This window comes from Dendropsophus ebraccatus, chromosome 2 (genome assembly GCF_027789765.1).
Source record: "Dendropsophus ebraccatus isolate aDenEbr1 chromosome 2, aDenEbr1.pat, whole genome shotgun sequence".
Lineage (NCBI taxonomy): Eukaryota > Metazoa > Chordata > Amphibia > Anura > Hylidae > Dendropsophus > Dendropsophus ebraccatus.
Genome location: NC_091455.1, coordinates 168,279,098 through 168,294,625, shown reverse-complemented (window position 1 = coordinate 168,294,625; position 15,528 = coordinate 168,279,098). Strand labels below are relative to the sequence as shown.

The following is a 15,528-nucleotide window of genomic DNA, read 5'->3' as shown; positions in this document are numbered from 1 at the left end:
CTCTAGGTTTCTCTTTCTTAGGATTAGTCTCTTTAGTCTCCTAAGGAGGATAGAGCAATGTATATGAGACCTAATACGTGTACATATATGTATGTATATGCATCTGATATATATATATATATATATATACACACCCATACATATCCCGCACCCGTGCATTATACAATGTGAGTGGTTGGGACCCCCTTGTGAAAAGCTGGTTGCACATTCAGTGTGGGGAAGAATATCACCCTCAGTGGAAGACATGCCCTGATTCCAGAGAGAGATTAGTCCACTACCCCCTTCCACCGCGCGCATGGAGACGGTGCGAGGCTCCCATGGACGACGGAACCGCTTCTGCCCTGAGGCCGGCTGTCTGACTGGGAGGAAGGAAGCCAATGCCCCGATCGATCCCTACAGCCACTTGAAGGTAATTTCTTATTTCGTAGAGGGGATCTCTCCTTGCCTTCACGCGGATCCCCTCCCTCTCGTGCCTGCCCTAATGGGACAGGAAAAAGCACTGGTGCTGGGAGGAAAGGGAGGGGCTTTTAACCTCTCGTGCTTTTTCCTGTCCCTAGGGTACAACCCATCCTCCTATGGTGCCGTCGTGAAGGTGAGGTAAGAAAGAAATGTTTTTAGATGTCTCATATTAAGAGAGCACTAGTGGATGCATAAAAGTAAGCAGCAAAAAAAAAAAAAAGTTTTAATATGTGTCCCAGTGGAAATGTGGTACTCAACAGCCGAAACAAAAAAATATATTGTGCCCTTTAGCTAATAGGAACGATCAGAGTATACAGCAGACGCTCAGTGGTTAATGGGAACCTATGTTCCTGGATTTATAGATGCCAGCCATCAATCATCATTGGGTGTGTGTTGCCTTCATTAGACAAGGGATCTATGCTCATCGTAGGATGAATCAATCCCTGGTGGTCTGGGCACTTCAGAGCTTGTGTATTTTTAAATGACAATACTGGATCAGCATTGTACTGGATCATACACGTACAGACTGCCCTACGAGTGTACTAGCATACATAATGTGAACTATTAGGAAGAAAACATGTATTGAAATAAGTAGATATCAAAATCCTTTATTCACACATTTTAATCACTAATATACAAGAATTTAAGGCTCCAAAACAGATGACAATTTGTAATACACCCATTAGCTAGACCAATCCTAAATGAATAAAATCCTTCAGTGGTTAATGTATAACCCAGCCAAGCTTTTATTAAAAAAAAAAAAAAAAAAAAAAAAATTGCTAGATTTTAATATTGTCCAGCAGACATTTACATAGGCAACAGACCACTAAAGGTTTACCCAAGCAGCCATGTGTATGTAACTGTATACCTGGTGGTTTTCATATAGGTTTAAAAGGAGAAGTCCTGTGAAACTGAAAATAATAAAGTGAACTCACCTCACTGTCATTTTTGTCTGGAATCTGAGTATGTCACGTACCAGACTATTCCAACTGCAAAGTCACAGTCTGGCTGAGAGATTGCCCACTCAGCAAACCAGTCATTGATTGGCTGACTGGGCAATCGATCATGTGTCTACGTAAGCTTGTAGCTGGAAAAGCTGCAGGGGGCCGGTGGCTGTCAATGGGATTTGGGGGCAACTCTACAGGGCCAGGTAAGAATACTTCATTATTTTTCCACACCCCCTGTTTTCTCTTTTTTTCAATTTTACAGGATTTCACCTTTAAGCAGATATTTAATTCATCAGTATATGAAGTAATTTTAAAATGTAGTTCATACAGAGATAACAAACCAAACATAATGCCATCTGCTCTATGTAAGGATTCTGTCTGTAACAGTGACAAAATGTACAAATGTGCCACTTCTCATGTACATGTGTGTATAGATGCAGCATAGTAAAAGGGGCTTTTATATCATAACACCACAATGATGGGTAACGTTGTTTTCTAGATGTCACTATCGGCTAAAATCATACATGGGCAGCCTATAGGAGAACACCATTTTCTAGTATAAAAACCATCTCTCTCAACAGTGTAACAGAATGCTGGCTTCACTGTGTAATAGACTGTGATGCTCTAAGAGCTTTAGAATGATTTAAAATTAGTTAAAGGGGTTATCCAGCGCTACAAAAACATGGCCACTTCCCCCCTACTGTTGTCTTCAGTTTTGGAGGGGTTTTGAAACTCAGTTCCATTGAAGTAAATGGAGCTTAATTGCAAACCACACCTGAACTGGAGACAACAGTAGCGCTGGATAACCCCTTTAAAAAATACATATCACCAGAACAATCTGCTACAGGGCATATAGTGCATTCAACCCCTCTAACCTTCCAAATTCATTTGGGAGAGCCAAGGACTGGATATAGACTCGCATTCTAGTCCACGACCCATCTTCTACCAGCAAAAAATGCATTAGGAGCTAAAGCTGCTATGTTATGTACTGAGTGCTCAAGCAGAGCTGTTCTGGTAAACTGTTAAAAGTTTCAAAGGGCTGTACCACCAAAGGGTATTTAAGTTATTTGTGAAGGATGGTATCAGACTATACAGTGGCATAAGGCAGTGCTATAGAATGTAACCATATGTATACACTTAAATATTTACAGATACATAGATTCATACTTTACATAATACAGCGGAGAACAATTCAATGTACAAACAGATTTGTGCAACATTCCAAGTCCTTAACAAATGGGTCATAAGAGGTACAAGCTGCGAAAGTGGTGCAGTGCCCCCCCCCCCCCCCCCGAGCCATACCGATCGAGACCGAGCCATACCCTGCATGCTAATGGCAGCAGCACCACAGTAAAAGGGCTTTTTTATTCGTTACTTTGCAAGCACTAATGCTCAAGTGAAAAACATGTCAGAACTTTTACAATAGTGTCAATTAGTATACAAGGAATCACACTGTACAGAGCTTTAGAGGCTGTCCATTAAAAAAAAATAATATTATATATATATGATAGGCTATCAATAATTGATTGGCAGGGTGTTGACAACCCTAGCTGATCAGCTGTTCGGCAACTGCACTAAAAGAAAGAATACAGCTGGAAGCAGTTGGCTTGTACGTGTAGTGGCAGGGCAGCATTATTGCAGATTTGGCTCGTACCTGACAGTGCCACTGCGCTGCCAGTGCCATCCAGCTACTTCCGGCTTAATGCTCTCTGTAGTGCAGGAACCTATCAATTTTTTTTCCTGGACAACTTCTTAAACAGCATTACAGGCACTTAAAAAAGTAAAAAAATACGTATTATTTCACACAGACATGTCAAGAGTTTTGACAGAGTCTAGACCTCCACAATTGGTAGAAGGAGCTAGGAGAAGGACACGCCTGAGCACTTTATTTCCGGTCTCCATGCAGGTTATATAGTAAATCTATGGAGCTAAACTCCTACAATGAGCCTGAAGCTGCTGACTATCTAGCCATTGCTGCAAGACACGCAGACCCTGACCAATGTCTATGTGACATGTCAATTTTTTTTTTTCTTTAAAAAGTAACAGTAATGCTTTAAGCATCAGACACTGGCCTCTGTTCTCAGCAGGAGCTTAATTCATGAAAGCTTCCACCCAGAGCGGGAAACATCTTATTCTCATAGCACAAACCCTTTTTAGCATCTACAATATGTACAGATAGAATAGTTACTACTTTTCAGTCCATCAACGGCAGCCAACAAACGCTTCATTGTATTTGACAAGAGATTTCCTGTTAATTGATTTACGCTTTGGGTCGCTGTTCTTGAAAATTGGAGAGAGTAAAAATCCAGTGTCTGTGAAAGGATCCCCTCTTCTGAGCTTCCTGTAAGGGAAAAGAAAAATAGTCTGAATATTCTTATTCTGAAGCAATGGACTGTGGTCAAACACATCTAAGGGTATATGTAAAAGTTGGGCAAATTATGGTTTTGCAAAAGCTGTAGGGCAGCAGGTGTGACACCTGTGCACTAGACTTTTTCTGCGGCCCTTTACTTCTATCATTCCCTATTACATGGGGAGATGTGCATTGAATGAGGATTTCTCAACCTGCCTACAAGATGTGATCTGCTGCCGACCATGCGTTTGCTTATTCACTGGCTGATCATTTTTTTTTAGAAGTAGCATAAGATGATTTTTAAGCCCCACCAGTTCCTACATAGAGACTATGTCATAGCTCTGGCATGTATTTATATTTACATCATGCCACAGAACAAAATAGAACGAGTATCGGCCATATTTGGCCAATATCGGCCGATAATTGTTCTGTGTAATAGATCGTTGTGATTGTTGCAGTTGTTTGTCTTCCAAGTCAGTGGTGCTCTGACATTTTTACGATTTATGTCTGCTCCTAACATGAAACATGCAGAATGGATTATGGCCAGAATCATCCTTAGAGTAAATTAGGTCATAGGATATATGTTAAAAGGAGAAAAACAGCAAGAATAAACTGCTCTAGAGTGCCATAGAAAGCTTTTGCCCTGCACACGTGCTGGAGCCCTCACTCTGCAGTGACATGTGGAAGCATCCCAGACATCCAGAACAGAAGGGAACGCACACCGCCCACACCCATTTTACAGTAACAACCCAAAAGTCAGCAAGTCTCATGGGGACAATGAAAATCATCAAAATATATATTTTCATTGTTTTTGGTGTGATTTTTACTTTTAGAAAAACCCTTTTTAATCATTGTAACTTCATCTCACACCACTCACGTAGCATTTTCCTTATCCTTGCTCACACTCATAGCAGCTGAAATAACAGAAATGTCAAGGATATTCCGATTTGCCAAAAATACGATTCATGAATAGGTGAGCCCTGCGGTTACTGGATAATATACAGGCATTCACATAATACAGATAGATAATCCTTGTACTCACTTAATGAGATTTGGCTCCGCATAATTCATGACCACTGTACACCTCCTCTTACTCCTAAAACTTTCAGACACTTTTCTATTATCATCGGAAAATGGGTAGGAATGTTTCTTGGATTCAGTGCTGCCGGAGCCCGAGGACAGATTTGTCACATCAGACAAGCCGATACGATGAGCTGCAGAATTTCCCTCAGATTCACCTGAAATACAATAAGCAAAGGAAGGCTTGGGAGTCACATAAGAATCCTGAATAAACTTAGGTTTTACTGACAACTGTATGAACAGTCTTTATGAGAACCAAATGCTATGTACAAAAAAGGAAGTGTCCATACAGTGGTTCTCAGATTTTAAATTTAATAAAAAAAAGAAAACAATTAAAATTAAAAAAATAAAATAGTTGAGGTACAGAATAGAATCTGCCTAGCTCTGTATAAGAAAATGAACATTTCTATAGAATATATACCTTATTCATACAGTGAGGAAACATTCCTACATTAAAACCAAGCAATGTCTCACAGAGACAAATTGACAGTAAAACACAGTTATAAAACAAAGAACCCTATTCCTTACAATAGCCATACAACACTCACTTTCTTAAAAACATGAAAATATATTCCGAACATCTTTATATGTATGAGGCGATCACACATTAGGAGGGATCAGCCAGCAGCCTAACCTGTCATTCACCAAGATCCCGCCCCAAAATGAGACCAGAATGTAAACACGAGAGGTGAGGGACCAGAATACAGGAGACATAAGGTAATAAAAACAGTTTTGGGGTGAGGATGATCTAAATTTAACGTTTCTAGGTGATTCTATTTTATGTTGACCTCAGACAAGCTCTCCAAAGACAGATAAAACGTATACAAATGTGATAATAAAGAAAAATCTAATAATAGCCTACATGTATTCCTGTCTGTAGAATGCATCAGGTTGTCCTGAACAGCTGGGACGTCTATGCTTAGCCTGGGGTTTTCTTCTGTCTTTATACATTCCAGCAACAATTCGTTTCGCTTTCTTCCCTCGGTAGTCTCGTCCTTGGCAACAGGTTTGATCTCAGTCCCTGCTGAACCTCTTAAACCACTTCTTGCACTTCTCTTTCCTTTGGCGACATCTGTAATCATTTAATGTTGACAACACATTCAGTGATCTTAGACCGCACATGTTACACATCTTTGCCTCTGTACGATGAATACAAGCAACTAATTCTGCAATGATCCAACTTTTGCAGTTTTTGACAAATGTACTGCATACACATTGGCTCGCCTCCTTTACATGCCATAAACGTGAGAGATAACTATGTTTTTACAAGGTAAAGTCCAACTACGTGTGCAGCCAAATTTTCTACCAGAAGCTTAAAATAATGGCAGGATATGCAGGGAGAATGGATGCTTCAGCTAGCTGGATAACTACACAAAGTCCTTCCCAAAGGATGCCTACTGTGTTGTAAGGTTGCTAAGGAGGCCTGGACAGTCCTACCATTACAATGCTAGGTAGGGATTAAAAGTCCCATTACATACACCTTTAAATCTATGAACAACTGCTTGTGAGCTGAGCGGTTTGCTTTTTTTTTTTTCTCATTTATGCAAAACGAGCCCACATTATGGGGAACACCCCAAGCATTTCTTTAACCATAGTATTAAAACTTTTATAAAAAGTGTCAGATATTTGAAAAGTACTAAATTGTAATAAAAAAAAAAAAAAAAATTAATAATAATAATAAATCATCATCATCATCATAAATAATCCCAACAAACCTTGTTTTGCCTGTTGATTGCTTTTATTTTCAGTCTGCTCAACACATTGCTGTTGCAAAACCTTATTTCTTTTGGACCTTGGTCTTAAAGGGAGTGCTGCAGTAGTCTGCTCCACATTCCGCTGTTTTGCCTTGGCTTTAGTAGGCACATACAGGCTGTCATTTAGCTCCTCATCATTGCTACTATTGCTGTTTTCCATGGACTGTTCATTGACTGGCTCTTCATTCTTTTCGGGCTCACTGCCTGGCTTGGTCTGTCTGAATGGCGTGACATGTATGCTTTCCTCAAAGACAAAATCATAAGCATCGCCTGCATTTAAGGAGGTGTTCACTTTGTCTTTGGAGACTATGGCTCTGCTTGCACCCAGCTCTCGACTCTTTGATCTAGCTCTTGGCTTTGACTTCTCCCAAGGCTTTTTCAGCTGGACAGGAACTTGAGCATCAGCTTTGCTTTTCCTTACTTTTTCCCTCCCAGGGCGAGACTCCATTTTGCTCTTAACAGACTGAGGTTGTTTTGGTTTGGGTTCAGGTGTTGAACTTGATATCTGAGAACTGTTTGCAAATGGAATAAATTCTTCTTTTGATGGGCTCTGATCGGGGTACGTCTCCATTACTTCACCATTATTACTGCATTTTTCGGCAGGAAGGTTTATTTCTTCTTCAGAAATATCCCACCTGGAATTCAGCTTCTGTTCTTCCTCCACTGACTTGCTCATGGAAGTCTCCTCTATACAGACGTTCAAGCTAGAGGCACGGCGTCTAATAGATACGTTTCTTAAAAAACTATTATCATATTCAGCCTCCTCTTCTGGTTTCTCAGGATCAGACTTGGGTTGACTTGAACTAGATGACCATGCTGGAAATTAAAGAAACTTTAATAAAACAAACATTACTGAGACCATTAGGAAGAATGATAACAGACTGGAAAAGTATTCTATTATATTAAAAGAAAATCGAATATTATTGTATTTCGTTCAACACGGATCGTCTAGCTACCATAACCTCCCTACTAACACGCAAAACTAAGTGACCCTTTTAATTTTTTCTGTACCCTGGTCACCCATTATGTAGGGGACCCATTTAGTCAAATGGAACGGTGCTGCAGTTCATTGTAGGCAGCTAACAGGACCTCTTTGCAAGAGAAATACTGAAGGGACCCTTGACCCTTTGGTCTCAGGATTAGCAGGGGTCCTACTGTGTCAGAATACAGTAACAGCATATACTAGTAATGACAGAATTAAAGATTGGGATGTCTATGATGAGGCAAACATTATAAATTACTGTAAAGAAAATTTCTAAAACTTCCTAATACACTCACTATTATCAGTATCTCTGCCTGTCTAGATAGTTAAGTCTCTTAACCCCTTAGGGACCAAGCCTGTTTGGGCCTTAATGACCAGGCTCATTTTTCAAAATCTGACCTGTCTCACTTTATGCGCTTATAGCTCAGTGATGCTTTAACGTATACTAGCGATTCTGAGATGGTTTTTTCGTAACATATGGTACTTTTTGTTAGTGGCAAAATTTGGTCACTGTCTTGTGTGTTTTTTGTGAACAACATCAAAATATAATGAAAAATTTGAAAATTTTGCACTTTACGAACTTTGAAATTCTTTGCCTCTAAAAAAAAAAAAAAAAAAAAAAAGGCACATGAAAAAAATTAGTAAGTCACATTATCAATATGTCCTCTTTATTCTGGCTTCATTTCGTAAACATATTTCACTTTTTTAGGGTGTTACGGGGCTTAGAAATGTATCAGCAAATTATCAAATTTTCATGAAATTTCCCAAACTGATTTTTTTAGGAACCAGTTCTTTTTTAAGTTGATTTAGGAGGCTTGTATACTGGAAACCCCCATAAGTGACCCTATTTTGGAAACTAGACACCTTAAAGAATTAATCTAGGGGTATAATGAGCATTTTAACCCTACAGGGGCTGGAGGAAAGTATTCACAAGTAGGCCGGAAAAAAATGGAAAATAGAAAACATTACTGTACACTAGTGTAAAATACTTAGATCACTGATACAATACATTGCAGTACCTGATGTACTGCAATGTATTGTATCATGCCTCATGCTGACAGGCAATAGCCACAGCCACCCCTGTCAGCATGAGGCATCTCCATGGTGACCCCGGGGACCTTCATTAGGACCCCGGGATCACCATGGAGACATCGGGACCCCGGACAGCGCCGCGGGACATCGCGATCGTGTAAGTGACCCACCGGGACCCGTTAGATGCCGCTGTCATGGTTTGACAGCGGCATTTAACGGGTTAAACTGCCCAGAGTGGAGAATCCTCCGCTCCGGGCAGTTACAGGAGGGTGTCAGCGGTCACACTGACCACTGATCACCCGTCCTGCAGCCGCTGCCGGGCGGTAATTTATTCCGATGCGCCCGCCGTTAAAAGGCGTACGCATCGGAATAAAGCCCATTGGTGACCGATGTGAAAAGGCAGCATGGCGGTCACTAAGGGGTTAAAGGGGTACTCAGGCAAAAAAATCTATCAAAATCAACTGGTTTCAGAAAATTATATAGATTTGTAATTTACTTCTATTTAAAAATCTCAAGTCTTCCCATTCTTATCAGCTGCTGTATGTTCTGCAGGAAATGGTGTTTTCTTTTCAGTCTGACACAGTGTTTTCTGCTGCCACCTTTGTCCTAGACAGGAACAGTCCAGAGCAGGAGAGGTTTTTTATGGGGATTTGCTGCTGCTGCTCTGGACAGTTCCTGTCTCGGGTTGAGGTGGCAGCAGAGAGCACTGTGTCAGCCTGAAAAGAAAACACCACTTCCTGCAGGACATGCAGCACCTGATAAGTATGGGAAGCCTTGAGATTTTTTTTTTAAATAGAAGTAAATTAGAAATCTATATAACCTTCGGAAACCAGTTTTGAAAGAAAGATTTTCACTGGATAACCCCTTTAAGGTGTCAATTTCCAAAGAGTGATTGACAACTTTTCTTCCACAAGTTTGTACACAAAGAATAAAAGATGTTAAGACAGCTTCTAACCTTTAGCTATCTGGTTTCCTGAAGTCATTTTCTCACAGGATTCTTCTGGGCGCCTTCTTCTGGCAGGAATTGATCCTCTCTCTGACACGTTGCTAAATTTCCTCTGTGCATCTGAGTCTGGCGCACACATCTGTGCCCTGGGATTGAAAGAACACAGTAAAAGCAACTACAGAGAAATTCTAACACTTTTACAGGGGTTGTTGCCTTATTGCTAGAGTATACCACCACTGTCTGATAAGATTGGGGGGGGGGGGGGTGTATAGGAAAAGCAATGCGGAAGCGTCAACAGGTTAAGTGGCAGAGAGTTTTCCTATCAATGCTGTTTCAACATTCTAGCAATTGATAGGAATCACAGTGCTAATCAGTATATGGGCTAATGTCTTTGTCTAAGACAACCCTTTAAAACTGCAGTCACTGAAATAAACAGGGCTGAACTCGCACATGCAGTTGGATTCTCTTTATGATCAGCTACAATGTTGGAGATGCACAGCAAACAGCCTAAACACACACACACACACACACACACACACACACACAGTCCCTTTAAGCATGGAAACTAAAGAAAACTCACATAGGTTTAGGGGCTGAAATTGGGGGAGGAGGAGGAGTAGTAGGCTTCTCCTGCACAGATGCTGGGGTATTTGCCAGGCTCTAAAATTAAGACCAAAAAAATTAGGTGTCAAATCACTATTAGTTACATATTTAATAGAGGTTCTATTTCAGGAGTGAACACTTTCATTTATCACAACTATTTATTACACCAGGTGGATTTAAAAGGAGCATAATGGATACATAACATATATATTTTTGATACGGTGCTGTGGCCACTATAAATTTAACATAATATTATTAGTTATTATTATTATTATAAGAATAATAAGAATGCAAAAAAACAAAACAAAAATTGCATTATCACCTACCTGGGAACCCTGGGGCTCCCTTGGTAAAGTTTTCCAGCTCGCTGGTCAATCACTGACTGCAGCAATGTTCTGGTTTAGTCAGTGGTTGACTTAGTGGGCCATCACTAGCAGGATAGGGCCATCTCCAAAGCAGCAAACAGAGGGATGGACCAGAAGATGTAATAGATTTTTCATAGCTGCTCTGGCACCATATAAAAAAAGATTGTTTGCATCTAGAATGCCCCTTTAACCACCGATTTACATGTCTAAGACCACACAAGGGTTCGGTTTACACACTTGATACTACTCACTACATCACTGGAACATAAGGCATGTGCAGGGCCAAGTAGATTGGCTGTCTCTAGCAAATTGTGAGTTACTTTGGAAATTATTTCCTTCAAGGATGCCAGTTTTGCCTAGGCGAGATATAAAAAATAAAAAATAAATAAATGAAAGCACCATAAAACTTCAGCTAGTTAGTCCCTTAGTGTAGGAAATACTTCAACTGTCCATGCCTGATAACGTTATGATTCTTAAAATAATTCATCACTAAAATAACTTTATTACAAGCTGTTGTGTATACAAGGGTACCTCAGTTTGCTTAAATTTTCTGCAGTGCTGGAGACAGAACGTAGTCACATTAATCCCTGCTCCCAGCCTATGTAAAGGCTCTTTTACATAGGTCAAATATTGGCAACGAGAATTCCTAGGAACACTGAATTGGCCAATAACCAGCCTGTGGAAAAGTGCCAGTGAGTTGACGATTAGCAGATCTTTTGACCAGCAGTAAAATTGATCAATATCGGCCACACATCTCTGTGAGAACAGATGTGCGGTCTATAACAATAAACGTTAATGGCCACACGAACAAAACAGCAATTGCTCATGCGGCCTGGCCACAGAAATGATTGTACTTCACAAACAGGGCTCATTTGTGTCCGTACATTACCCTATATTGGGCCACATAAGAGGACCCTAAGGCTTATTGCAAAGGAACCAAACTAAACATCTACTGATGGGACTGTGGCAGAAAACTACTGGGGTCCATGGGTTAATCCCACGCCACAGCACACAGTCTTTTACTGCCCACTATACCACATACAGAACACTCACATCTGATGAACTGTTCCTTTGCTGCATGTGCAGTTTCCGCTTTAACATGAAGATCTCAAACATCAGCTTCTGGTGCTCTCGTTTTAAATGGAGGATAAGATCCTGAGCCTGTCTGCTCTTATATTTTTCAGCTTCTAGAGCTAGAGCGAGAGCTTTGTTGTTAGCCTGGAAACTCTTCACTGTTGCAGTGCTGTTACCTATGGGGGAAAAAAAAATAATTAAATCCAATACGTAGAGTGTGCTGCCCTCCCCCCCCCCCCGGAAGGTAAGTCTCTTACTGATTATCTTCACTTTAGTCGATAAAGCTTTGTTGACAGTCGCCACCTTTGCCATTTTCTTTGTTCTCTTCTCCTTCATTCGCTCCTTTATGTCTTCCAGGCTGTCCTGAAAGCTCTTCTTCACACACCTTTCTCTAGCCATCTTATCAGAGGCTCAGTACACTGCAACATCACAAGGTAAAGGCATTAAAGCTCAGGCTCACGTGTCCAAGATGCTCTATTAGGAGCCCTGACATCATAAAACAAAAATAGAATGCTGTACAGTGATGGGCGAATATCGAGCATGCACGAGTACGTCCGAACCAAAGCGTTCGCCATTTGATTAGCGGTGGCTGTTGAAGTTAGATAAAGCCCTAAGGCTACCTAAAAAAAACATCAGAAAAGATCATCCCAGCCAATACTGCAGTACCGGCCAGATAATCTTTAGGGCCGTAGAGTTCTGATGTGGGTGCATCCATGCACGCCCACATCAGAACTCTCCACTGCACGCTTTGGAGCGAGCGACAAGAGCTGCCCGCTCGACTGTGTGCACCGACAGGGTTTTCTGCGGCTGCAGGAAACTGACATGTCAGTTGTTTGCGGCGCCGCTAGGGATCCCGGCCGGAGCGTATACTATGTGTATCCACTCCGACCGGGATTCCATTGGCGGCAACGACACGTATATTTTTGTATTAATTAGTTCTGCGAATATATACGTTGTGTGAACATAGCCATAGGCTGTATCCATGTTTTCCAGACAACCTTAGGACTTTATCCAACTTTAGCAGTCACCACTAATCAAATGCCGAACGCTCTGACAAACTCGAGCATGCTCGATATTCGCTCATCTCTAATGCTGTACTATTTATTCTCTGGTAAAATGTTGGACATTATAGTCCATGGGGTGCATCAATAGTTGTCTGTGTCGGCTGACATTTGCACTGAACCTAGTTAACAGATACTAATCCACACAGATACTATGGTTTTCTAAATCCTCACCCTGCTCCATTCTGCTCCAGAAAGGTGGTAGATTACACCAATCCTATTAGAAAGGGCTGAGACCTGCTGTCAAATCCACAAGCCAATTCCATAAGGCTAGGTTCACACTGTTTTTTTCATCCGTATTTTGCAAAAAAAACAGATGAAAAAGGATGCATTAGTGTGCATCAGTTTTTCCATTGACTTCAATTGTAAAAAAAAAAAAAAAAAAAAAAAAAAGGATCAAAACGGATTTTTTTTTAAACAGACACAAAAGTAGTCTTTTTTTTTTTTTTTTTTTTTTACAATGGAAGTCAATAGAGAAGCGGATCAAAACGGATGCACACAAATGAATCCGTTTTTTGCAAAAACCGTATTGCAAAAACGCAGTGTGAACTTAGCCTAAGGCTTATGGTGAGTTCACACGTACAGATTTTTATTAATTTTTTTTTTCAACTGGTGAAAACAAAGCCAGGAATGGATTTGAAAAGAGGAAAAAATCTTAGTCTTGCCTTTATGACCTGTTCCCTGTTTATAACACAACAAACTGAGGTCAGGTCACCACTTCTCATGCAACAAAAGAAATAAATCCAGTTCTTAAAATAAGAAATAAAGAAACAATGAACACTGGTTACTACACTGACTCTTTAGTGTGGTCTTTGTTCAGACCTGGACTATCGGCACTTTTGTATCGGGGGGGGGGGGGGGGGGGGGGGGGGGGGGGAAATAGTACAAAGCTGTAATATTCTTGTCAAAACAAACTCAACACAACCTATTGGTTATATGGAAGTCAGAACATACTAGGAAGAAGGATGGTTGTAAACCGTTAGCACTTTTCTCCATGACAGAGGAAAGAGCTCATTGCGGCGCTCATGTATACATAGTGGGTAGGATATCTGGCATAGGATTATAAAAGTCCATTAAACCATCAAGTAGGTTCCCTGTGATGAATGGAGGTGAATTGTAATACCACACACAACATCAGGACAGGGGTGGTGCTGTTTTGTAAGAGAATTGCTGTGTTTTTAATAATCCTGAATAACCCCTTTGATTTGATTATGGTCACACATTGTCATCTTCATGGGACGATGTATGGCTGACTAGCAATAGCTTTAATGGCTGCAAAAGAGATGCGACCAGCCAGCAACTCGTACCAGACCTCCAGCAATTATTTATCATACATATTGGGTAGCCTATAAACGTACCCCCAACGAGTCTCATTGTGTCTCTGTATCCATGGAGACCCGAACTTCTGGATTAAAGGAGAAGTCCAGCGAAAATTTTTATTAAAGTATTGTATTGCCCCCCAAAATTATACAAATCCCCAATATACACTTATTACAGGAAATGCTTATAAAGTGCTTTTTTCCCTGCACTTACTACTGCATCAAGGCTTCAGTTCCTGAATAACATGGTGATGTCACTTCCTGGATAACATGGTGATGTCGCAACCCGACTCCCAGAGCTGTGCGGGCTGTGGCTGCTGGAGAGGATGATGGCAGAGGGATGCTCAGTGTCCCTCCAGTGCCCTGTGTCCCTCAGTGTCCCCCTGACATCATCCTCTCCAGCAGTCACAGCCCGCACAGCTCTGGGAGTTGGGGCGTGACATCACCATGTTATCCAGGAAGTAAAGCCTTGAAGCATTTCCTGTAATAAGTGTATATTGGGGATTTGTATAACTTTTAGGGGCCATACAATACTTTAATAAAAATTTTCGCCAGACTTCTCCTTTAAGAGGATCCCGCTGCTGATCTAAAATCAGGCATTGCCCCGACATTATTATACATCCACAGGATATGTCAGAAATGTCTCCAGGTAGTGGTCCTTAACCGCCTGAGCCACATCTACTCCCTCCAGTCTGGTTGTGGAAGCCGGAGGTGGTCAGACAACCAAAGCAGTATGCGACTTTATGTTATTTGCTGAAATTTTCCTCCATTCTCAGGATTGATGAGGCCCCAAGCCATCAGCCGGATCTCCCCTATGCAATGCATGTACCCCCAGCATAAAAGCCACATCTACAGCTAAGACAGCCAGACCTCTCACACAGACACTGATAAGAAACTACAACTCCCAGCAAACTCTTCAGCTGCGGGCTGCTGGGTAACTACAACCTCCTGCGGCTCCTGACAGATTGGAATGCTGGGAATTGTAGTTCTACGTTGTGTAACTCTCCTCTTCAGGTTTCAGTAACGCCAGGGCTATGAGGAGCAGACACCCGGACACTGACCCGGGACCCCTCCAGGAACACAGGGGGCGCTGCTCTGACTGTAGCTCGGGAGACTCCGAGACCTCTGACGCCCCCTCCTCCGCTCTATAGCGACTACTCCTTCCTTCCGTGCGGCTCGGCTTGTGCCCAATCGTTACCTGTAGATCCCCGCAGCTGTATCACGGCCAATGTTATTGTGTCGCTCCTGCGCGGCCTGGAGAAAGAAACACACCACTCGCAGACCAGTAATAGGAGACGTCAGTTCAAACGTGAGCGCCGTGCACTGTGATTCGCCGAGCCGATTGTACCACGTGATCCAGGCGGCTATGAACTTCTGAACCGGAAGTTATCATTAGCGGCGCACGTATGCTGCCTCCATCTTTGTTGTGGGCAGATAACCGCATCACTCATTTGACTTCATATATACATTTTTGCAATTGTTATTAACAATGCTCGTTAATTAATGTAATATAACAATTACATGTGATGATCTGAGTCACGTAATACAGAAATCGC

At 41.5% G+C, this 15,528-nt stretch overlaps 1 protein-coding gene across 4 annotated transcripts in view; it reads right to left on the bottom strand.

The window, feature by feature from the left end:
• SGO1 (shugoshin 1) overlaps positions 1-15,301 on the bottom strand; it is a 39,272-nt gene extending 23,971 nt beyond the window's left edge. Inside the window, exons 1-10 of one of the 4 annotated variants that reach the window (XM_069958688.1) lie at positions 15,171-15,301; positions 11,850-12,011; positions 11,572-11,768; positions 10,770-10,874; positions 10,131-10,210; positions 9,560-9,696; positions 6,552-7,406; positions 5,699-5,908; positions 4,799-4,994; positions 3,580-3,747 (exon numbers count right to left, since the gene is read on the bottom strand). In XM_069958688.1, the coding sequence (XP_069814789.1) occupies positions 3,609-3,747; positions 4,799-4,994; positions 5,699-5,908; positions 6,552-7,406; positions 9,560-9,696; positions 10,131-10,210; positions 10,770-10,874; positions 11,572-11,768; positions 11,850-11,991 (2,061 nt within the window). In that variant the 5' untranslated portion in view covers positions 11,992-12,011; positions 15,171-15,301 and the 3' untranslated portion in view covers positions 3,580-3,608. Of the gene's footprint in view, positions 1-2,693; positions 3,748-4,798; positions 4,995-5,698; positions 5,909-6,551; positions 7,407-9,559; positions 9,697-10,130; positions 10,211-10,769; positions 10,875-11,571; positions 11,769-11,849; positions 12,012-15,033; positions 15,103-15,170 lie in introns of those variants that run through there. The other 3 variants (XM_069958687.1, XM_069958689.1, XM_069958690.1) reach the window with 3 other exon arrangements.
• Between the last annotated feature and the right edge of the window lie 227 nt (positions 15,302-15,528).